General features: G+C 36.7%; 1 protein-coding gene across 1 annotated transcript in view; it reads right to left on the bottom strand.

Moving 5' to 3' along the window:
* CDH12 (cadherin 12) overlaps positions 1–25,595 on the bottom strand; it is a 490,487-nt gene that overhangs the window by 323,323 nt on the left and 141,569 nt on the right. The window contains exon 2 of the mRNA XM_055554844.1: positions 24,217–24,633. Within this exon, the coding sequence (XP_055410819.1) occupies positions 24,217–24,447 (231 nt within the window). The 5' untranslated portion in view covers positions 24,448–24,633. The remainder of the gene's footprint in view (positions 1–24,216; positions 24,634–25,595) is intronic.

Here is a 25,595-nt window from a genome sequence, read left to right as displayed (position 1 = left end):
ACAGTGGAAGCAGTGTCAGACTTTATTTTTCTGGGCTCCAAAATCACTACAGATGGTGACTGCAGCCATGAAATTAAAAGACGCTTACTCCTTGGAAGGAAAGTTGTGACCAACCTAGATAGCATATTCAAAAGCAGAGACATTACTTTGCCAACAAAGGTTCGTCTACTCAAGGCTATGGTTTTTCCTGTGGGCATGTATGGATGTGAGAGTTGGACTGTGAAGAAGGCTGAGCACCGAAGAATTGACGCTTTTGAACTGTGGTGTTGGAGAAGACTCTTGAGAGTCCCTTGGACTGCAAGGAGATCCAACCAGTCCATTCTGAAGGAGATCAGCCCTGGGATTTCTTTGGAAGGAATGATGCTAAAGCTGAAACTCCAGTACTTTGGCCACCTCATGCGAAGAGTTGACTCTTTTCCAGTGAGGAAATGATGACTCTTTTCCAATGATGCTGGGAGGGATTGGGGGCAGGAGGAGAAGGGGATGAAAGAGGATGAGATGGCTGGATGGCATCACTGACTCTATGGACGTGAGTCTGAGTGAACTCCTGGAGTTGGTGATGGACAGGGAGGCCTGGTGTGCTGCGATTCATGGGGTCACAAAGGGTCGGACACGACTGAATGAATGATCTGATCTAATCTGATCTGGGTCACAAATCAAACCTTAGAAAATTTAAGAAAATTGAAATCATATCAACCATATTCTCTGAATACAATGTTATGAGACTAGATATCAGTTACAAGGAAAATAAAAAAAAAAACTGTAAGAAAAACAAACACATGGAGATTGAACGATGCATTTCTAAATAACCAACAGGTTACTGAAAAAATCAAAAAGGAAATAAAAAAAAATTCTGGAAACTAATGATAATGAAAACATGTCAACTCAAAACCTATGAGACGCAGCAAAAGTAGTTCTAAGAGGGAATTTGATAGCAATGCAATTCTACCTCAAGAAACAAGAAAAACATCAAATAGACAACCTAACTTTACACCTAAAACAACTGGAAAAATAAAAACAACCCCCACCCCCCAAATTAGTAGAAGAAAAGAAATCATAATGATCTGAGCAGAAATAAATGAAAAATAAATGAAAGAAACACTAGTAAAGATTAATATAACTAAAAGCTGGTTCTTTGAGAAGATAAACAAAATTGAAAAACCTTTAGCCAGACTCATCAAGAGAAAAATAGAAAAGAATCAAACCAACAAAATTAGAAATGAAAAAGGAGAGGTTACAACAGACAGTGCAGAAATACAAAGGTTTATAATAGGTTCATAATAAGTTTATGAACAACTATATGGGAATAAAATGTATAACATGGAAGAAATGGACAGATTTTAAGAAAAGTTCAATCTTCCAAAACTGAGCCAGGAAGAAATAGAAATTATGAACAACCCAATTGCCCTCACTGAAATTGAAGCTGCAATCAACAGTATCCCAAAAAACAGAAGCCCAGGACCAGATAGCTTCATAGCAGAATTCTATCAAACATTAGAGAAGAGCTAATGCCTATCTTAAAACTCTTTCAAAAAATTACAGAGGAAGGAACACTTCCAAATTCAATCTACAAGGCCACCATCACCCTGAAACCAAAACCAAAGACAACAGAAGAGAAGAAAACTACAGGCCAATATCACTGATGAACATATGTGTAAAAATCCTCCACAAAATTTTAGCAAACAGAATTCAGCAACACATCAAAAATCTCATACACCACAATCAAGCTGGGTTTATTTCAGGGATGCAAGTTTTCTTCAATATACACAAATCAATGTGATATACCATATTAACTAATTGAAAGATAAAAACCATATGATAATCTCAATAGATGCAGAAAAAGCCTTTGAAAAAATTCATCCATTTATGATTAAAACTCTTCAACAAATGGACATAGAAGGAACCTACCTCAACATACTAAAGGCCATATATGATAAGCCTACAACATACATTATTCTCAATGGTGAAAAACTGAAAGCATTACCCCTAAGATCAGGAACAAGACAAAGGTGCCTACTTTCACCACTATTATTCAACATAGTTCTGGAAGTATTAGCTACAGCAAAGAGAAGAAAAAGAAATAAAAGGAATCTAGATCAGAAAAGAAGAAGTAAAGCTCTCACTGTTTGCAGATGACATTGATACTGTACACAGAAAACCCTAAAGATACTATTAGAAAATTATTAGAGCTAATCAGTGATTATAGTAAAGTTTCAGGATACAAAATCAGTACACAGAAATCACTTGCATTTTATACATTAGCAATGAAAAATCAGAAAGAGGAATTAAGGAATCAATCCCATTCACCATTGCAACAGAAAGAATTAAATATCTAGGAATAAACTTACCTAAGGAGACAAAAGAACCATACACAGAAAATTATAAGACACTAATGAAATAAATCAAAGACAACATAAACAGATAGAAAGATAGTCCATGTTCCTGGGTAGGAAGAATCAATATTGTGAAAATGATTACACTACCAAATGAAATCTACAGATTCAATGTCAGTTCAGTTCAGTCACTCAATCATGTCTGACTCTTTGTGACCCCATAAATTGCAGCATGCCAGGCCTCTCTGTCCATCACCAACTCCCAGAGTTCACTCAAACTTACGTCCATCGAGTCGGTGATGCCATCCAGCCATCTCATCCTCTGTCGTCCCCTTCTCCTCCTGCCCCCAATCCGTCCCAGCATCAGAGTCTTTTCCAATGAGTCAACTCTTCGCCTGAGGTGGCCAAAGTACCGGAGTTTCAGCTTTAGCATCATTCCTTCTAAGGAACACCCAGGACTGATCTCCTTAGTGGTGCCTATGAAATTACCAATGGCATTTTTCACAGAACTACAACAAAAAATTTCACAATTGATATGGAAACACTAAAGACCCAGAATAACCAAAGCAGTCTTGAAAAAGAAGAATGGAGCTGGAGGATTCAAGCTTCCTGATTCCAGATTATACTACAAAGCTACAGTCATCAAGATAGTATGGTACTGGCACAGAAGGAGATATATAGACCAATGGAACCAGATAGAAAGCCCAGAAATAAACCCATACACCTATGGGTACCTTGTTTTTGACAAAGCAGGCAATAATATACAATGGGGCAAAGACAGCCTCTTCAATAAATGATGCTGGGAAAACTGGATAGCTACATATAAAAGAATGAAATTAGAACACTTCCCAACAGTAAATACACAAAGATAAACTTGAATGAATTAAAGACCTAAATGTAAGACCAGAAACTATAAAACTCAGAAGAAAACATAGGCAGAACTCTCAGTGACATAAATCAAAGCAAAATCCTCCATGACCCTCCTCCTAGAGTAATGGAAATAAAAACAAAAGTAAACAAGTGGGACCTGATTAAACTTAAAAACTTTTGCACAGCAAAAGAAACTATAAGCAAGATGAAAAGACAACCCTTAGAATGGAAGAAAATAATAGCAAATGAAACAACTGACAAGAGATTGATGTCCAAATATAGAAGCAGCTTATACAACTCAATACCAGAAAAACATACAATCCAATCAAAAAGTGGGAAAAAGACCTAAACAGACATTTCTCCAAAGATGACATACAGGTGGCTAACAAATACATGGAAAGATGCTCAACATTGCTCATTATTAGAGAAATGCAAATCAAAACTACAATGAGATATCACCTCACACTGGTCAGAATGGCCACCATTAAAAAGTTTATAAACAATAAATGCTGGAGAGGGTGTAGAAAAAAGGAATGCTCTTGCACTGTTGGAGGGAATGTAAATTGGTACAGCCACTATGGAAGACAGTATGGAGATTCCTTAAAAAACTAGGAATAACACCATCATATAACCCAGCAATCCCACTCCTAGGCATATACCCTAAGGAAACAAAAATTTTAAAAGACACATGTGTCCCGTTGTTTATTGCAGCACTATTTACAATAGCTAGAACATGGAAGCAACCTACATGTCCATCAACAGATGAATGGATAAAGAAGCAGTGGTACATATACACAATGGAATATTACTCAGCCATAAAAAGAGTGGCTTTGAGTCAGTTCTGATGAGGTGGAAGAACCTAGAACCTATTATAAGGAGTGAAGTAAGTCAGAAAGATAAAGATAAATATATTCTAACACACATATAGGAAATCTATAAAAATGGTACTGAAGAATTTATTTACAGGGCAGCAATGGAAACAGACATAGAGAATAGGCTTGTGGACATGGGGAGAGGGGAGGAGAGGGTGGGATGTATGGAAAGAGTAACTTGGAAACTTACATTGCCATATGTAAAATAGATAACCAACAGGAATTTGCTGTATGGCTAAAGAAATTCAAACAGGGACTCTGTAATCAACCTAGAAGGGTGGGATTGGGAGGGAGGTTCAAAACAGAGGGGATATATGTATAGCTATGGCTGATTCATGTTGAAGTTTGAGAGAAAACAACAAAATTCTGTAAAGCAATTATCCTCCAATTAAAAAATTAATTAAAAAAATTATTTTGACATCAGGCATCTAACCCTATCCCTAACTGGATTATAGCTGAAAGGAAGATCCTATTCCTTTGTTTCACAAAAAAACAGCCCTAGTCCTTAAAGGTAAACAGAGAGGGACTTCTCTGATGGTCTAATGGTTAAGAATCTGTCTTGCAAAGCAGGAGACCGGGGTTCGATCCCTGATCCGGGAACTAAGATTCCACATGTCAAGGGGTAAGTAAGCTTGTGTGCCACAACTGCTGACCCCCTGTGCTGCAACTACTGAAGTCCATGGGCTCTTGAGACCATTTTCTGCAACCAAGAAAAGCCACCACAATGAGATCTTGTGCACTGCAACAAACTCATCACAGCAAAAAGAAAAAATGAGCAAGTTCTTCACTTCAAGCTGGGACAGACATCAGTGCAGTTTACTCCTCACTCCCTGCAGAAGCAGTTGCAAGGCCAGCTTCTTCATGACAGGTGCAAGGGACTAGACTTCCTGCTCAACTGGTACTTGGGTCTTGTTTTCTTAACATCTCAGAATAGCAAGGATGACCTGATTGTGTAGACCCATATTGTTGAAGCCCATAACATAAGGGGAGCATATCAAAACCTGTATTTTCACTTCGGTTATTTCCTCTTCCCTTCTATCCATGTTCACATTTTACTCATCTTAAAATTCTCACAGTCCTTACCCACACTTAGACATTTATATCTCACTTAATGTTTTGACTCTCACCCAGGAAGCTTAGCATATTGAGAATATAATTATTTTTCTGGAAGTAATTATTCTACTTAATTGAACTGGAATATTCTTCTCCTTAGTCACTTTTTAACTTAATAGCTGCCCTTGATCATTGTTTGACACAAAAAGTTTCACTCGGTAATATGTATACCTAGCCATTAATAACAGAGAAGGCAATGGCACCCCACTCCAGTACTCTTGCCTGGAAAATCCCATGGATGGAAGAGCCTGGTAGGCTGCAGTCCATGGGGTCTGCTAAGAGTCAGACACGACTGAGCGACTTCACTTTTACTTTTCACTTTCATGCATTGGAGAAGGAAATGGCAACCCACTCCAGTGTTCTTGCCTGGAGAATCCCAGGGACGGCAGAGCCTGGTGGGCTGCCCTCTATGGGGTCACACAGAGTTGGACACGACTGAAGTGACTTAGTAGCAGCAGCGGCGGCGGCGGCGGCGGCGGCGGCGGCGGCCATTAATAAAAAGGCATCACTTGAAATATATGGGCTTCCTGGTAAAGAATCTGCTTGCAGTGCAGGAGACCTGGATTTTATCCCTGCGTTGGGAAGATCCCCTGAAGGGAAAGGCTACCCACTTGAGTATTCTAGCCTGGATAATTCCTACAGTTGATGGGGTTGCAAAGAGCGGGACAGAACTGAGAGACTTTCACTTTCACTTTTCACTTTGAAATATAAATATGACTATACTTCAAACACTGCCACCTAGTGTCACCAGCAGGGCGGCCCAGCCCACAGCTTCCCTTTTCTTCCCCTCTTGACTACTTCCCTGGTGGCTCAGATGGTCAAGAATCTGCCTGCAATGCAGGAGACACGGCTTCAATCCTTGGGTGGGGAAGATCCCCTGGAGGGAATGGCAATCCACTCCAGTATTCTTGCCTGGAGAATTCCATGGACAGAGGAGCCTGGCCGGCTCCAGTCCAAAGGGTCGCAAAGAGTCAGACATGACTGAGCGACTAACACCTGTTCACTACCTATACTTCAAAATCGACTGGCTGATAGAAATAAAATAATCATTTTGTAGCTGATAAAAATAAACTAACCATTTCTAAAGTATTCAATGTCCCATATAAAAACTAAAGTTTGATATTTAATGAAAGACTGTATGTCTTATCAGTGGAGGCAAAGACTGCAAATATGCTCGGCAAATTAATAACGAGAGCTTGCTTGCAAATATTGATAAAAATATGTCATAACTAGCACTTCTAAATGCTGAATTAAACATTGGCATTCTATACTATGAAAACTAGATTTCTTCCATATACTGAAAAATTTTAAATTTGCGTAGAATTGAGAAGTTTATTTGCAATTGTTGATTGTAAAGAGTATAAAGGAGCCAGATGTTACACATAACAAATAAGTGTTGAAACCAACCAAAGAAATGAAAACAGTCTGTTAAATAGTGTTTAATGAATTCTGTTCACTATGCATATTAATATTGATTTAATCTAGCATGTTACAAGTCTCTGTGTCTTGACTTTGTTCACTTGTTTCCATGAATATATTTGATTTTTAACATGACTTTCTTCATATATTGTTAACTTTGAATAAACTCATTTCATCTGTGCTTTATGATAGGAATCATTGTACTCCTGACAATATGAACTTAAGGAATTCTAGTAATAATTTTCCCACTTATTATGACTATGTGGCCGAGATTATTTCATGCTGCACGGCTGGCCATTTGAATACCTTTAAATAAAAGAACAAGAGCTTGGAACATGGGCCTGCTTGTGATGCTGGGAGATTCTTGGGATACTAGGGAGTCACAGTGGCAATGGGAATCTATGTCTTTTTCCATAGAATATGACAAATCCTTCCTCTCTGGTTCTCTTGTTTCAAGGAGTGAAAAGTACATTCTGATAATCTAGACACCTTTGTGTGAAACCCAGATTTCCCCATTCCATCCAGAAACATTACAGTCTACACCAGGTAAAAATTCATTGTGGGGGTAGCACAGTAACATTAATGACACTTGGCTGAGGATGTTCACACATGGTCCCATATGGGATTAAGTTGTCCACACAACTTCCATCTTATTTCTTATATCTTTCCACATCATCCCTACCCAAAAGATGAGGATACTGAGGTAGGAAGTTTACTAAAAGCCACAAAAGAGGGCAAGATTCTTTCACTGCACCCTGCCTTTTCTCTCCTATAAGACTCATTTCTGAGAATGAGCATCCTGAATCTTCAAGACAGAGACAGGACCGAACAGGCAGTTCTGAGCATCCACACATACAAGGTCAAAAGTCCATACAGAAATTTTGTTGTATCAAGAATAATTGTCTAAGGAATTTTTATAAAGAACCAGGTAGTCATTTTCTAAGTTTTGTGATATAATAGGTTTCTGTCCTAAATATGCAACCTTGTTATCATGTGTGGAAGCAGCTATAGACAGTATATAGACAATCATGACTGTGTTCCTATAAAACTTTATTTTCAAAAATAGATAGCAGGTGGAATTTGGTCTGTAAGCCAGACTTTGCCAATTTCTGATTGAAACTCATATTTGAAAGATTTCTGTTAATATTTATGTTTATCTTTGTTGCACTAAATATTTCTGAAGAATACCTTGATTTTGAAATGAAGGAAAGCATGAGCAGAGGCAGCCGTTAAACAGAGAAACACTTTCAAAGATGCTTAGATACTTATTACTATTAGGGGGTAAAAATGTGTAATTAAGATTTTTCAACACAATTTAGTATCAGAACCACTCTTTCTTTCTAGGAAAAGTAAAGCAGTGGGATCACAGAAAGGAGTGCATCCGAGGAGCTTGTCAGTACAGACACTGGGAAACTGGGGACAAGGATTTCTTCAGGAATAACCAGTTGCTGAAATAACTCTCCTCCATCCTCTCCTCATGTATGCTATTTCTGACCCCAAACCATAAGGGTGGAGACTTGCTCTTTCATAATCCACAAGAGCCAGATATTTATAAACATTCACTTAATTGGAAACACATAGTGTTTGCAAGAAGCTTTCATGAGGTGATGATGAAGGTCCAGTCATTAAGGGCAGAGAGGTGGTCAAATATGTCACCCAGTGCTCTGGGTCCTCTAGGGAATCAGAGATATGCAAACATCTACAAACTGTGTACCTTGAAGTTATTCCTTGATATTAGAAAATATATGTATGGATTTGGGGAAGTCTTCAATGATACTATCTGAAAAGAAGTCTAGTGTATCTTTGTACATATATTTAATGATTTTATTTGTTAGATTAGCTTCTAGTTTTCCCTTAAATTCCCCCTTTTTTTCTCTTAAGATCTTTGCTAAGGAAGGAAGGAAGGAAAGGAAGCAGTGGGAAAAAAGAAAGAAAGAGAAGAAAGAAAGGGTTATATTTATGTTATTTTTGGTTTCACTTTTAGTTTCAGGGCAATTTTAAAGCTAGGCTTTAAATGGATTGAGAAGCTCTGAGTGTTTAATTAAACATATTTTCTTCAATCATTTGTTAGAAATTAAGCTTTTGCTAGTTTCCATGTATTTCTTTGGCACATATGAACGCAGCTATAGAGTTGAGAAAACATTCAGTGTTCTAATTTGTATATAGCTATCAAGCAAAAGAAAAATTTTAAGGAATTTCTTGATCACAATAATTTAATGCATAATAAAAATAATTTAAATATTTTCCTATTTGATGCTCAAATGTTTTAACTGAAGTGAAAAATTATTGATGGGTTATGTTTTCAACCATTTCTTATTGCCTGGCTTTATTTTCAAAGTGTAGTTTTCCTTGTGTTTTCTTTAAAGCTACAACACTGTTTAAAATGGCCTCAAAAGTTACTATTTGAAATGTATTTGCAATAGTAGTTGACATGGCCAGCGTAACTATGACTCCATCTTGTCAAAGCTCAAAATTTATTGTTTAGCTTATAAGTCTACTCAACAGAGAATTGTCTTTAGAACCTTTTATATTATGGGAAAATATCATTGCCCTATTTTAATGCCTATCACTTTGAAAACATTTTGATTTACAATCTTGTATCCTTTAAAATAGCTGGCTGAAAGTATCATAAAATCCCATAAATAATCTCAAACTATCACAGGTTATTTCAGAATTAAATATCACTGAATACTTTGTAAAATCAAGAGAAATGTAATTCTATATGAGCCGTTCATTTCTTATTATAATGTCACCATTTATGATAGAAAAGTAACTTTAATCAAGGAGTGAGACTATTTATATAATTATGAGGAAGCTTTATTTTAAACAATTATTCATACCCAGTGCCTGAAAGATAAGAGCACTGAAGAATTGATGCTTTTGAACTGTGGTGTTGGAGAAGACTCTTGAGAGTCCCTTGGACTGTAAGGAGATCCAAGCAGTCCATTCTGAAGGAGATCGGTCCTGGGTGCTCACTGGAAGGACTGAGGCTAAAGCTGAAACTCCAGTACTTTGGCCACCTCATGAGAAGAGTTGACTCATTGGAAAAGACCCCGATGCTGGGAGGGATTGGGGGCAGGAGGAGAAGGGGACGACAGAGGATGAGATGGCTGGATGGCATCACCGACTCGATGGACGCGAGTTTGGGTAAACTCTGGGAGTTGGTGATGGACAGGGAGGCCTGGCCTGCTGCAATTCATGGGGTCGCAAAGAGTCGGACACAACTGAGTGACTGAACTGAACTGAACTGAACTGAGCTGAAGATAAAAAATAAGTATGTATATAGAAAAGGTTATACTTATTGAGAAGATAGTTGTGGAGACCAACATCACTAAGAGTCAGAAGCGGACTTGGGACATTTTTTCTTACGTTCAGTTCCACCCCCTCCTTTATGTTTTGAATTCTAAGTCAAAATTTCAAAGTGGAAGCGAATACGATTTATTTTTACGTTGCATAAAAAGAAAGAGAATGAGAGAGAGAGAGAGAGAGAGAGAGAGAGAGTGCGCTATCATTTGACCACTGAGAAAACAATTCAGTTAGCTGGCAAAAGAAAGTATTTAAATTCTTTGTAACTTTACTGAAAGTCACTACATTACTTGTTAGCGCAATGGTAAAGAATCTACGTGCCAACACAGGAGGTTCAAGCAACATGGGTTTGACCCCTGTGTTCGGAAGATCCCCTCTAGGAGGAAATGACAACCCACTCCAGCATTCTTGTCTGGACTATTCCATGGACAGAGAAGCCTGGCGGGCTACATTCAGTAGAGTCTCAAAGAGTCGACAACAACTGTGACTGAGCATACATGCACTTTACATGTTATTGCTTTAGTGAATCAACATACTATATTACATTGAAAGGTAATTCTCCATTCTCTTTTGTTCCTGCAAGTCTTATGCAGAAAGCATTTCTTCAAGACTGTATTTTCAAGAATTTTATATAGCTGCAGCTTTGAAAAGTTGAGACATACTGTCTTCTTCTGAAGCAAAGTGCACATAATGCTTGCAATACAATAAAATAACTATAATGTCTCCTTCCCAAAAAAGGGCAGGAATTATCAGGGTTCCTCTTGTGATGCAACCCACTGCATATGCTGGCATCCACCTGACCTATCCATTTTGCCCAATGCTACCTGAGGCCACGGGAACGGACTCAAAGATGCTAATACTCCAGTTGTCTCCTGTGCTATGAGTGAATATGTCCCTTTTCTCTGATCCAAACATCCCGTGATTTCTTCCAGCATTCATGAAACTGTGGAAGACTAGCCACTTCCAATAGGTGACAGAAAACAAGGACAACAGCAACAGCACTCAGCATTCTTTAATGTAGAGAATGAGTAAACATTAAAAGTCTATAGTGGTTACGCTGCTACATGATATATAGGAAATCTCATGTATGCAACCTTTATGAGAAAGTCCAGGAGCAGAAAACATATGCTTTCACAAAAGTAATTTTATATATTAGTTGCATTGATTAAATGTCAGCAGCAATAGATGATGCTGCTCCTTACGAACAACGAACATATATAGATAGTACCTCCTATGACAGTGCTTTCGATTCTTTTCAGAGCAGAGAAAGAAGAATTTTTCTCACATATCTGCTATGTTTAAAATATACAAAAGAGCCCCTCTATATTATAACTGTAGTTAGAGTGGCATAAATTCATAAACGCAATGTTGTTAGAAGATGAGAACATTGTATTTGAAATCTTTATTATTCAGGTCATTCCGTACTTGCTTTTTCTGTTATCTTTTTATTCAGGTGCTCTTTTTCAGAGCACTTCTCTAATCATTCCACTGGATCTCATATCTTAACATCTGCTATAACATGTGAGTGGTGGTTTGCTATTTCCCTGTTGGTTCAGTAAAAAATGAGCCTGCAATGTAGGAGACCCAAGTTTGATCCCTGGATAAGGAAGATCCCCTGGTGAAGGAAATGGCAACCCACTCAAGTATTCTTGCCTAGGAAATCCCAGGGACAGAGGAGCCTGGCTGGCTATAGTCCATGAGGTCTCAAAAGTTGGACACAAAGACTAAAACACCACCATCACAATGGTTCATCAATGTTCAGCCCACAGAGAGGACTGTTTTCCAAAGAATCCAACTAATGGTTGTTTTGTTTTCAATTAAATGATTTACTAAAAACATTTGGAAACACACACAGAGCAAACACACACACACATAAACAAATACACACAACGGATTGTACTGTTAAGTTTGTGACAAATGCATCTGGGCTATTTCTAGTGAAAATATAATCTGGGTATATGATATTCTGCTGTGCTCTTAGTCATGTCGATTGGCATGTGTACTTAAGCACTTTGATATGGATAATTATTATACGACCTAAAAATTAGAATCAAAGCTAACTCTTTATCTTAGTTTTTAAATAACCCGTCAGGCAAATCCTTAAATAATGCAGAGAAATGGTTAAAAGGAAAGGAAGGACTGAAAGATAATTAGGGCTAAGGTGGAAAAACAGTAGGAGGAGGAGAGGAAAAGAAAGGAGGAGAAAAAGAAACAGAGTGTTAATGTTACCCATGTTATTTTTGAAATGTTTTTTGGTAATGATTCATATATTGATTTAAAGATAGTTGACTTTCTTTCAAGGTCCTGCCAATTTAATTAAAATAAACCCATTAAACCTTTATGGCACAGCTATTATGAAAAAACTAGCATGCTAGAAACATGAAATAAATTGTAAAGGGGAGAGAAGAACTCGCATACAATGACCACTGACAGTTTGTTCAACCTCTATTTTAGCAGCAATTGTCCTTTTAGATGTATTGCTATCTAATCATACCCCAAAATGACTATTTCAATGACAATCTCAAGTATTGAGAGAGACTATAAAACTCAGGGATATATTTAAGAATCATGATGTGTAATAAAATATCAGACTTACCTAACGGTTTCCTCTGTAGTTTTGCTACAGAAAGAGCAGGTAGCTAGAGATGCTTTGATTAGCAGCAAAGTCAATCCATTTGACAGTAGAATGGATTAGAAACAAGACTTTAATTTAGGACACTTGAATATACTGCAAAAGTCTCTCAAATATGTGAGGCAGGAGTCAAGAGGATGAATACATTTTTAAATCTTGTGTGAAGATTGAGCTGGTGTGAGGAACCTTGAATTTCAAATGAACAGAAATGACTTTGATTTTGAAAGCTCACACTTTAGGAGTAAATTGAACCATGAAAACTACATCACGGGCTTCTCCAAAACTACAATTCATCCAAAATTCTCCAAATTATCCAATTCTCCAAAGCTACAATTAACCCAAAACTATATTTCAGATGACCATTATATCTACTCCTGTGAGCAAGAATCCCTTAGAAGAAATGGAGTCACCCTCATAGTCAACAAAAGGTCTGAAATGCAGTTCAGTTCAGTTCAGTCGCTCAGTCGTGTCTGACTCTTTGCAACCCCATGAACTGCAGCACACCAGGCCTTGGGTGCAATCTCAAAAATGACAGAATGATCTTTGTCCATTTCCAAGGCAAACCATTCAATATCATGGTAATCCAAGTCTGTGCCCCAACCAGTAGTGCTGAAGAAGCCAAAGATGAATGATTCTATGAAGACCTATGGCTTCCCTGGTGGCTCAGATGGTAAAGTGTCTATCTGCAATGCAGGAGACCCAGGTTCAATCCCTGGGTTGGGAAGATCCCCTGGAGAAGGAAATGGCAACCCACTCCAGTATTCTTGCCTGGAAAATCCCATGAACAGAGGAGCATGGTTGGCTATAGTCCATAGGGTCGCAAAGAGCTGGACACGACTGGGCGACTTCACTTTCTTTCTTTCACTTTATGAAGACCTACAAGGACCTTCTAGAACTAATACCAAAAAAATCTCAAAAAACAAAAAAAACCCAGATGTCCTTTTCATCATAGGGGACTGGAATGCAAAAGTAGGAAGTCAAGAGATAACTGGAGAAACAGGCAAATTTGGCATTGGAGTGCAGAACGAAGCAAGGCAAAGGCTAACAGAGTTTTGCCAGGAGAATGAACTGGTCATAACAAATACCCTCTTCCAACAACTCAAGACAAGACTACACATGGACATCACCAGATGGTCAATACTGAAATCAGATTGATTATATTCTTTGCAGCCAAAGATGGAGAAGCTCTACAAAGTCAGCAAAAACAAGACTGGAAGCTGACTGTGGCTCAGATCATGAACTTATTGCAAAATTCAGAGTTCAATTGAAGAAAGTGGGGAAAATCACTAGAACATACAGGTATGACCTAAATCAAATTCCTTACGATTATACAGTAGAAGTGACAAATAGATTCAAGGGATTAGATCTGATAGAGTGCCAGAAGAAGTATGGATGGAGGTTTATGACATTGTATAGGTGGCAGTGATCAAGAACATCCCCAAGAAAAAGAAATGTAAAAAGGCAAAATGGTTGTCTGAGGAGTCCTTACAAATATCTGAGAAAAGAAGACAAGCTAAAGGCAAAGGAGAAAAGGAAATCTATACCCATTTGAATACAGTGTTCCAAAGAATTGCAAGGAGAGATAAGAAAGCTTTCCTCAGTGATCAATGCAAAGAAATAGATGAAAACAATAGAATGGGAAAGACTAGAGATCTCTTCAAGAAAATTAGAGATACCAAGGGAATATTTCAAGCAAAGATGAGCACAATAAAGGACAGAAATGGTACGGACCTAACAGAAGCAGAAGATATTAAGAAGAGGTGGCAAGAATATATGGAAAAACTATACAAAAAAGATCTTCTTGACCCAGATAACTACAATGGTGTTATCACTCACCTAGAGCCAGACATCCTGGAATGTGAAGTCAAGTGACCCTTAGGAAGCATCACTAAAGCATCACTATGAACAAAGCTAGTGGAGGTGATGGAATTCCAGTTGAGCTTCTTTAAATCCTAAAAGATGATGCTTTTAAATTCCTGCACTGAAAATACCAGCAACTTTGGAAAACTCAGCAGTGGCCATAGGACAGGAAAAGGTCAATTTTCATTCCAATCCCAAAGAAAGGCAGTGTCCAATAGTGTTCAAATTACCGCACAATTGCATTCATCTCACATGTTAGCAAAGTAATGCTCAAAATTCTTCAAACCAGGCTTCAGCAAAACATGAACCAAGAACTTCTATATGTTCAAGCTGGATTTAAAAAAGGCAGAGGAACCAGAGATCAAATTGCCAACATCCACTGGATCAGGGAAAAAGCAAGAGAGTTCCAAAGAAATATCTATTTCTGCTTTATTGACTATGCCAAAGCCTTTCACAGTGTGGATCACAACAAACTGTGGAAAATTCTTCTAGAGGTGGGAATATCAGATCACCTTACCTGCCTCCTGAGACATCAGTATGCAGATCAAGAAGTAACAGTTAGAACTGGACATGGAAAAATGGACTGGTTCCAAATTGGGAAAGGAGTACATCAAGGCTGGATATTGTCACTCTGCTTATTTAACTTATATGCAGAGTACATCATGCAAAATGCCGGGCTGGATGAAGCACAGGCTGGAATCAAGATTGCCAGGAGAAATATCAATAACCTCAGATAGGCAGATGACACCACCCTTATGGCAGAAAGCGAAGAAAAACTAAAGAGCCTCTTGATGAAAGTGAAAGAGGAGGGTGAAAAAGTTGGATTAAAACTCAACATTCAGAAAACTAAGATCATGGCATCCAGTCCCAGCACTTCATGGAAAAAAGATGAGGAAACAATGGAAATAATGAGAGACTTTATTTCTGAGGCTCCAAAATCACTGCAGATGGTAACTTCAGCCATGAAATTAAAAAATACTTGATCCTTGCAAGAAAAGCTATGACCAACCTACAGAGCATATTAAGAAGGAGAGACATTACTTTGCCAACAAAGTTCCATCTAGTCAAGCTATGGTATTTCCAGTAGTCATGTATGGTTGTTTGAGTTGGGCTGCAAAAAAAGCTGAGCACTAAAGAATTGATGCTTTGAACTGTGGTGTTGGAGAAGACTCTTGAGAGTCCCTTGGACTGCAAGGAGATTAAGTCAGTCAATCCTGAAGGAAGTCAGTCCTGAATATTCATTGGAAGGACTCATGCTGAAATTGAAACTCCAATTCTTTGGCCACCTGATGCGAAAAACTTACTCATTGGAAAAGATCCTGATGCTGGGAAAGATGAAGGCAGGTGGAGAAGGGAATGACAGAGGATGCGATGGTTGGATTACATAATCAACTTGATGGACATGAGTTTGCATAAGCTCTTGGAGTTGATGATGGACAGTGAAGCCTGGCATGCTGCAGTCCATGGGGTCTCAAAAAGTCGGATATGACTGAGTGACTGAACTGAACTGAAAGCTACATGACTCACAAATGAGGAAGAAACAAAGAGAGGAACAGAGAGAGGAAACAAATAGAGGAAGAGAGGGAAGAAGGAAAGAAGTAAAGAAAGAAGAAAAGAGAGGGAAAGAAAAAAGAGAAAGAGGAAAGATACATAGATGTTGAGCCATAAAAACAACTTTTAAATGTCTTAGTATAACTTTGTGATATAACTTCCATTATTATTGGATACAAAGGGATATATACATGAGTTAAAATAGCATCTTTATACTGTGTTAGTTTGGAAGACTTTCAAAATAGACAAATTATTTTTTTAATGCAATTATAACTACTTTAATACACTATTATACTATTTCTATTTTTCTTTATCTTTTTTTAACTAATTCAAAACCAAATTCTATTGTACTTATTTAAAAAAAAATAAAATTCTATTGCTGCAGCCTTGACTTTTTGTGCATGTGTATTTATACACATATACATATGTACATATGAACACACACAGCATATCTTGTTGTATTGCATTTCACATTATTACACTTTTCAGATAGTGCACTTTGTTCAAACTGAAGGTTTATGCATCTCTGCTCCAGCAAGTCTATCAGTGCCATTTTTCCAACATATTTGCCCATTTCCTGCCACTGGGTTACATTTTGGTAATTCTCCCAATTTAAAAACTTTTTGTTATTATATTTTTATGGTGATCTATGATCAGTGATTTTGATAGTACTACTATGACTTGCTGAAGGCTCAGATAATGGTCAGTTAAAATCTTTTAGCAATAAAGTATTTTTTAATTAAAGTATGCACATTGTTATTTTAAATATAATTCTACTGCACATGATAGATTTATCCATAGTGCAAACTAACATTGTGTGCTTTGGGAAACCAAAAAAGATGCGTGTGGCTCACTTGATTGCAGTGTCTGCTTTTCTGCTGTGATCTAGAACTGTACCCACAATATCTCCAAGGTATTTATGTATATTGCAAAGCATATATTTTTATAGGTACGTCTCTTTAGAACTTTAGTGTTTGTAGATTCATCCCGGTTTCTCTTGGTTGTTGTTTCAGTACCCTTCTCTCTATTCCATCACAATGATCCCCTCAAAAAAAAAAAAAAAAAAACCTGCAATAATGAATTGGTACAGTCACCTACTCTTTTTCCTCCTCTTTAACAATTTACTGCTGATGAAGAGAATTGCACAGTGCTGATTAGTTTTACTACTTAAAAGTTGTTTCCTTTAAAGCATATATATACATCTTGTTGGTTTTGTTTCTCTGGAAAACACTAATAGAATCTCTATCAGATCAAACCAGGACAGAAGAATCTTTTTCACCTATACTTTTGAAGTGGTATCTACAGGCTGGACTCATTCTTTTCTCCTTTCTTCAAACTCTAGAGAAAACGATGAAAATCATTTTGACTACATTTACTTCTGATTCACTATCTGGCAAAATCAGTAGAAGTGTTCCAGTCATTGTTTCATCTGATCTGTAGAATTTGGCATTGTCACTTATTCTTAAAACTTTTTTAGCTATATTTCCTGTAATATATATTTTTGTCTTTTACTTCTTATTTATTAAATTGATCTATTCTTCATCTGCTTTGCAGTTAAAAATCAGGGTTCTCATATTTTCTCTGTAACTTTTCCTAGCTCATTACCACTTTATGTGATTACCACTTATGTGGTAATTGACCACCATCTGTATATCAATCTCCTGATCCTGTATCTCTACCATAGGCCTCTCTTGTGAACTCTACATTCATGTATCTAAACGACCGTGAGATACTTCACCTGGGTACTTCTAAGCAACTCTAGATATTTAAGAGTGATCCTTTTATTTCTCACTCTAGAACCAAATCTATACAGGATACTAGCAAACAAAAGTCGGAAATCTGCATCATTTTGTTTTCCTTTTCCCTCTCATTCTCTATATGTGATTGTCCACTAATTTTTTTTGTCTCATCCTCCATATTTTCTTGAACAATGGATCTTGAAATTTTATTATCTGTCTACCTTTTAAATGATCAAATTTAATATTCCTTTTCCTTTATTACTCCCTAGGCAATTCTCCTGTAACCTTCTCCTACATATGTTTCCTATCTCCATGTCTGTTTTGGGGTCTCCAATGTGTCCTTTAAATGGATCACTGAGTGACCATTCTAGAACTGCAGTTTCTTGCATGTGAATCTTCAACCAAGACACTTTATGGATACTGACACCTTTAAGAACAAGTAGTACTGCCATGTTCAGCATAGTGATTGCAGTTCATAGTACTGTATTGCATATTTGAAGGTTGCTAGGGGAGTAAATCTTAAAAGTTCTCATCACAAGAAAAAAATGTAACTATGCACAATGATAGATATTAACTAGACTTATAGGGGAGATCATTTCAGAATGTATACAATAGCAAAACACTATGTTGTACACTGGGAACTGCTATTTGTCAATTATATCTCAAATTTTAAAAAATTAAATAAAAGAATAAGTATTATTAATCTTGGGATCAGATTTGAGCCTCTGTACTTTCTCTATTTAACCTACTCTGAAACTTTCTATAACCTACTCTGAAACGTTGATTTCACACTCTCTGATTATTTTGAAATATAGTTATTGAGGCTCACCTTGCACTTTCAAGCCTGAGTGCTTATAAAAACGTTTCTTCAGACTATCTCTTCCTAAAAACAAAGACATCTTTCAAGATTCATCTCAGGTACTTCATCAACTGTGAAGCTTTTCTTGAATTTTTCTTTTAGGCATAGTCATAGACCTTCTTTTGTCTCCACAACTCTTAATAGGATCTTTGTCATAGTACTTTTGACAGAGTATTAAAATTATTTTTAGTTCCTAAGATGCTGGTATGATAATAAAATGTGATATTTTCTGGTGCCATGGACCTAAACCACCTGCTCTACCTAACTTAAAATCCAAGTTTCACTATTTATTGGGTGTTGGGCCATGGGGAATTATTTAATTTTCCTGTGCCTCAGTTTTCTGATAAGCAAAATGGGGCTACCAATAATTGTCCTGATAGTGCTGTTGTGAAGATTACATGAATTTATGTAAGTAAAGAAATTAAAATAGTGCCCTAAGACACTCAATAAAACTTATCTGTTATAACTGAAATCTAAAGACATTCATACTTTACTCCCACAAGGCTTAACACTTTCTGAAATGATAATGCATTCTCAATTAGAAATATGTTGAATAAATGCCTCTCAAATTAGGGATTAGATATACTGCAATATTGAATCTTTATGCCATATGCCATATTAAATACTTTCATTTTAAGAATTTCTGCTAACAAATTCTTCTGAATTGAGACAGAGGCACCCAATTATATTTGATGGTATAAGCAATTTACTTGTGTGTGTGTGTGTGTGTATGGGCAGGCACATCTGTGTGTTCCTTTAATGATACTTTTTTGAGGTGACTTTGAGCAATAAGTAATACATGCGTTAAACATGTTTGCTTATCAAATTAGATTCTGTGTTGCTCTGCAATATGGTATTTTATACACATCCAGGTGCTGTAGCAAATTCAATATGTCTATTTGTAAAAAGCATTGGTTTTACCTCTGGACAACCTTGGGATTTATTTGTGTATTAAGTCATAGTCATTATAAGCAATGCCACAGTTTGGTCTTTCTTAAAAGGATGTCAACAGTAACATCTGATCCTTTTAAATATTAAATATAACAGTTGTTGAGGCTAATATCCATTAAACCACTCACTTCCTCCTCATTAATTTCTACAGTAAGAAAATCTTTTAATCTTGAAGGTAGGAAAACTTTTTTTTTTTTTCTCTCAGTAAGTGGAATTTCCTTGTTCTGGGGCTTCCCTGGTGGCTCAGTGGTAAAGAATCCACCTCTCAATGCAGGAGGCACAGGTTTGACCCCTGGTCCAGGAAGATCCCTTGGAGAAGGAAATGGCAACCCACTCCAGTATTCTTGGCTGGAAATCCCCGTGGACAGAGGAGCCTGGAGTGCTATAGTCCATGTGGGCTTAAAGAGTCAGATATGACTTAGCAACTGAACAATACAATATGTTCTTGCTGCAAAGAAATATACATTAAATCTGAATCTCAATTATAATGTTTCAGTTGACTATTGTGCTTGGCACTTGTGCATTTTCCTTTTCCTATAACACAGAATTCTATATTATTTATAGTACTGTGTTTTACTGTGAACTGTCTCAAAGCCTTCTAGGAAGAGCAGGAGCACAAATATATTTATATATGTTTACACACTTACATATTATGGCTTGAATTGGCCCCAGTGTTATCATATTACTATTCCCTTATCTAGAATCATCAAGACAGAGTTAATTAAACTTTAATTAGTTTCCATGTGGAAAGGAAATCTTGGAAACTGCTTTTTCATTTACATTAGAAACATACATTGCCTGAAAACCATAAGTTTTCATTATATTTTACAAATGGGGAGCCATGCGTCTATGAAAATAATGTTTTAATTTCATAATGGATTAGATCTTAGACCTATTCCTTGCTAATCTATTTATAAATATTGATTCATCTCTTAAATGATTTGGATGAATTCCATACTCTCATATCAATTATAAAAATAGAATTCAAGAGTATCAAACAAAACTTCTATAAGTAGTTCCTAGATCTTTTTAATCATGTCCACTGGGAGGTGAAATTCTACTCTAACTAGGATAGATTAAAAGTCAATTTCATTAAATTTTCAACAAAATGTCAACTTTCTCACCTCAAATTCTGGCAAGTAAAGGCTAAGGATCTGCTCTAATTAAAGTCAGAATGGCTTCTCAGCAGACATTTGCCAGGAACTGCAATGTGATGTCCAGCTTCCATCACAAGCAGAGTTGACATAACTGACACCCAGGAGACAAAAGTTCTAGAGGTATGCTTCCTCTCCATTTGTCTTGGGTTTCAAAACCCAATCCTTATACTGAATTAATTCACAAGAAATTAGTGTACTATGGCATAAAATTATCTTATCACGAAAACTTTACTGATTTTTATACTCTTTGACATACAAAGAATATTATAAGCAGAAACAATGTACAGTAACATCCAGGGGACATTCATGCTTTGGGGTGCTTCCCTCAAAAGTTTTGAAGGCCTTTCTTGTGCTCAGGGCTATTTGTGGAGCAATGCCATCTGAGTGGGTTACCCTGGATTCAGTTGAAATTGGTTGGGCTCCAATAGACAGTTCTCCCCTTTATGGTTCTCCCTGACTTTCCACTCAATTTTAGGGTTCACCAGGTACAATATGGACCTCAGAACTAGGATCTGTGGAGTTGTCCTGGGGCAACAAGACTAGATCCTGATTCCTAGTAGCCAGCCTGACAAAGAGATTGCTCCTGCTAAATGGTAATGTATGTTTTTTGCAAGATCACTAAAATTTGGACTGTGAGAATGGTACTCAAAGATTGATTTGATGTGAATCATATTTTATACATAGATAGGTACCACACAGAAAATACTTGCTCAGGGCCCCATATCAGTTCAGTTCAGTTGCTCAGTCATGTCCAACTCTTTGCAGCCCCATGAACAGCAGCCTGCTAGGCCTCCCTGTCCATCACCAGCTCCCAGAGTTTACCCAAACTCATGTCCATTGAGTCAGTGATGCCATCCAACCATCTCATCCTCTGTCGTCCCCTTCTCCTCCCACCTTCAATCTTTCCCAGCATCAGGGTATTTTCAAATGAGTCATCTCTTTGCGTCAGGTGGCCAAAGTATTGGAGTTTCAGCTTTAACAGTAGTCCTTCCAATGAACACTCAGGACTGACCTCCTTTAGGATGTACTGGTTGAACCTCCTTGCAGTCCCAGGGACTCTCAAAAGTCTTCTCCAACACCACAGTTCAAAAGCATCATAGGGCCCTATATACCCTAGTGCATTTGTGAAGAACAAATCTGACTCCATATTAGACCTATTTTTTTTTTTATCTTTGTGCTTTGTTGCTTATATTTAGTAATAATGGCTCTGCACCATTTGCAAAAGAATGCTGCCTATAGCCTGAAATATGCACCATAGCCCATTTTCAAGACCTTGGCCTTTAAGAGTCCTTTCATATAGAGATAAAAACTTGCAGAATAGAGAATAACATTTGTCTTGGATGTTTACAGGAACCTCTTGACCTTAGCTATGTGGACACCTGCAAGGACAAAGGATTCTTATACCAAGAAGTTTACAACTAACCACACCCTCCCTTCCCTCACCTCGCCTTTAAAAATGTTTTGCTGAAACTTTCAGGAGTTCAAGTTTCTTTGGGAAACCACCTGTTTCCTTGCATGGCCCTGCAATAAAACTTTCTCTGCTCCAAATGTTAACATTTTAGTTTGTTCAGCCTCACTGTGCATCAATCACAGTGTTTGGAAACATGAGGGCAACCTGACTATGTGTTCATTTTCAATAAAGGTTCTAGTTGAAGACCTTCCTCACTATATTATTCAATATTTTTAAAATATATTTCTAAGAGGTAAATGTTAAAATCATAGGGCAAAGAATTTAGCTCTTAAATAAATTTGTTTCATTTAAGCCAGCATTAGAATCATAAGACTCATCATATTTCTCATTAGTTTAGATTTTCCCAAATCTCTAGGGGCTTTAATATTCCAGAGACATAATCTATTATATCAGTTTCCTAATACTATTTTGACTATGGTTTTCTATTTCTGCTTTAGATTTATTTTAAACTCTCTTCAAACATAAACATTATTTTGTTAAAACCATAGCAAAATCTTTTAGAAAGTTAAAAAAAAAAAAAAAAACCCCTGGAATTAGCAACATGAAACTAAATAAAATATGCATTTTCCTGAAAAAGATTTTGGTTTCATTGATAAGGTCTATGATAGATATGGCTCCAAAGTTGATGTAAGAATAATAGCAGTAAAGCATAAATCTGTTGAAACACATAATTGCTATTTTGTGAAAAAAAAAAAAAAAAAATTTTTTTTTCTTTAACTACGAGATTAAAATTTGCATATTGTGTTGAGATTGATGTGCATATATTTGGGTTCCAACATTTATTACTTTGGCCATAAACACCTTTATAAATACCTTACAAAACCTATAATAAAGAGGGTCTCCCGGTGGTCCAGTGATTGATAATCCACTAGACAATACAGGGAACTCTGGTTTGATCCCTGGTCCAGAAAGATCCCACATGCCACAAAGCAACTAAGCCAATGTGCCTGCAGTTACTGAGTCCATGTGCCCTAGAACCCATGCTCCACAACAAGAGAAGCGGTAACAATTAGAAGTCAGCGAACCATGACTATAGACTACTCCCAGTTGCCGCAACCAAAGTCTGCATGCAGCAGTGAAGACCCAGCACAAAAAATGTTATACATAAGTCATCCAGGACCAGAATATAAAAATGTAAAACTTTAAATAAATGTATCATTATCATAATCAAAAAAAAAGAAAATAAAAAGAAAAAAAAAGAGAGGAAAAAAATTAATAAATAACCTATAATAAAGGAATTACTTTAAAGAATAAGCAAACCAAATCAAATAGATCTTCTTCAACTTAGACCAGAGCTACATCCCAATAAAGTCGTTGTCAATTGAAAACATTTTTAAGTCGAAATGCATTTAATACACTTATCCTACTGAATATCATTACTTAGTCTGACAGACTTAAACATTCTCAAAACACACTAACCAACAGTCAGAAAATCATCTAGCACAAAGCCTACTTTATAATAAGGTGCTGACTATCTCGTGTAGTTTATTGAATACTGTAATAAAAGTGAAAAACAGATTGGCTGTGTAGGTACGGAATGCATGTTGCTTTTGCAACATTGTAAAGTTTAAAAAAATCTTAAGTCAAACCACTGGAAATCTGGGACCATCTGTACCACAATCTAAATGGTATAACCTATTTTTTAAGGGGAGGGAAAGGTAGATATTCTGGTCATTCAAAGACATGAACAATTTTAGAATACTTATACCTCCTGATTTTTTCCTGTGTTTCTTGCTGGTAAACAATTCCAGAATGGATATGGCCAGTAATGTGCTGTAGAAACACTTTTAGTTACATTTACACATATTAACTTCATGACTTTGGTGAATAATGTCAAAAATAGGAATATAATATATACTAACTTCATTAAAATAACCAAAGAGAATTGAAGCAAAGAGGGATGAAATGATATTCCAAAGCTTACCCGGGTCATTGAGTCAGGAAGAGAAACCAGGTCTCTTGATCTCAATTCCAGTGTTCTACTCACTGGTTTGTTCAACTCCTGTGCAAAACATCCATACACAATACACAATGCATAAGCCCCCTTGCTATCAAGTTGTTGTCAAAAGAAACACGTCATTACCTTTCCCACATACTGAGGCTCGGAGCCCATGTATTCCTCCAGCACAAAAAATTGATTCCATACCCAGCCACGTTTAACTCGGTGGAAATGTGATCGTTGTCCTGGTAGGTGGATAACATTCTCTCTTGGTTCTGTGGCTAAAGTCTGTTGTGGCTGAGGTTGAAGTGGTGTTAGGAGACCTCCATCAAACAGGACCCAGAGCAGTAGGGATAAACAGTTCCTTGTAAGCATTGGCAAAAGCTTTCCTACAGCAGAGTAATAAAAACTCCAGCACTTAATGTAGAATTGTGGAATCCAGGTTTGAGGTATCTGTGGCCTCCACCACTTAGCTTTCTGTTTTATTGCAGAAATGATAATGCAGGCATTAATCCTTTTGATGAAAATGCTTCTGCTATATTATATTCCATCTAAAGGGACCTATAAAACAGATTAACAAAGATACATTAAATTGATAGAATTACATGATGATAGTCATCAAAACTCTCATTATATCTGCCAACATTGAAGGAAACAGAGAGAAAAGTCTTTAAAAGAATTATATTAGTAAATGATCACTGCTATTTAACCTGTTAACTTAGATAAAATGTCTAATCATTTTTTACTGACTTGAAAAAGTATGAGTCACAATAAAGCAAGTTTATCATAAATAGAAGCAATCATTTTTTAAATTTAATAACCATTTAAGAGTAAAACAGAGATCACTATTTTTTTTTTTACTGAAGTATAGTTAATTTGCAATGTTTCAGGTGTACAACAAAGTAATTCAGTTAGACATATATATATTCTTTTATATATTTTTCTATTATAGGTTATTATAAGAAATTGAATATAGTTCCCTGTGTTATATAGTAGGTCCTTATTATTTGTTTATTTTATATACAGTATATTTTATCCTTTAAATTTAATCTCAAATTGCCAATTCATCTCCCTCCCTTTCCCCTCTGGTAACCATGTTTGTTTTCTAGAAAACAAAGTCCATGAGTCTATTTCTGTTTTGTAAATAAGTTCATTTGTATCAATTTTTTTAGATTCTACATAAAAGGGATATTATATGATATTTGTCTTTCTCTGACTTACTTCACTTAGTATGGTTATCGCTTATTGCTGTTTAATCTCTAGGTCATGCCCAACTCTTTTGTGACCCCATGGACTGTAGCCTGCCAGGCTCCTCTGTCCATGGGATTTCCTGGGCAAGATAGTGGAGTGGGTTGCCATTTCCTTCTCTAGGGGATCTTCCAGACCCATGGATTGAATCCATGTCTTCTGCTTTGCAGGCAGATTCTTATCACTGAACCCACTAGGGATATGTATGATAATTGCATTATTGCTGCAAATGACAGTATCGGATTCTTTTTTATGGCTGAATAAAATTCCATTGC

This window comes from Bubalus kerabau, chromosome 18 (assembly GCF_029407905.1).
Source record: "Bubalus kerabau isolate K-KA32 ecotype Philippines breed swamp buffalo chromosome 18, PCC_UOA_SB_1v2, whole genome shotgun sequence".
Lineage (NCBI taxonomy): Eukaryota > Metazoa > Chordata > Mammalia > Artiodactyla > Bovidae > Bubalus > Bubalus kerabau.
This window is presented reverse-complemented; position numbering and strand designations above follow the sequence as displayed.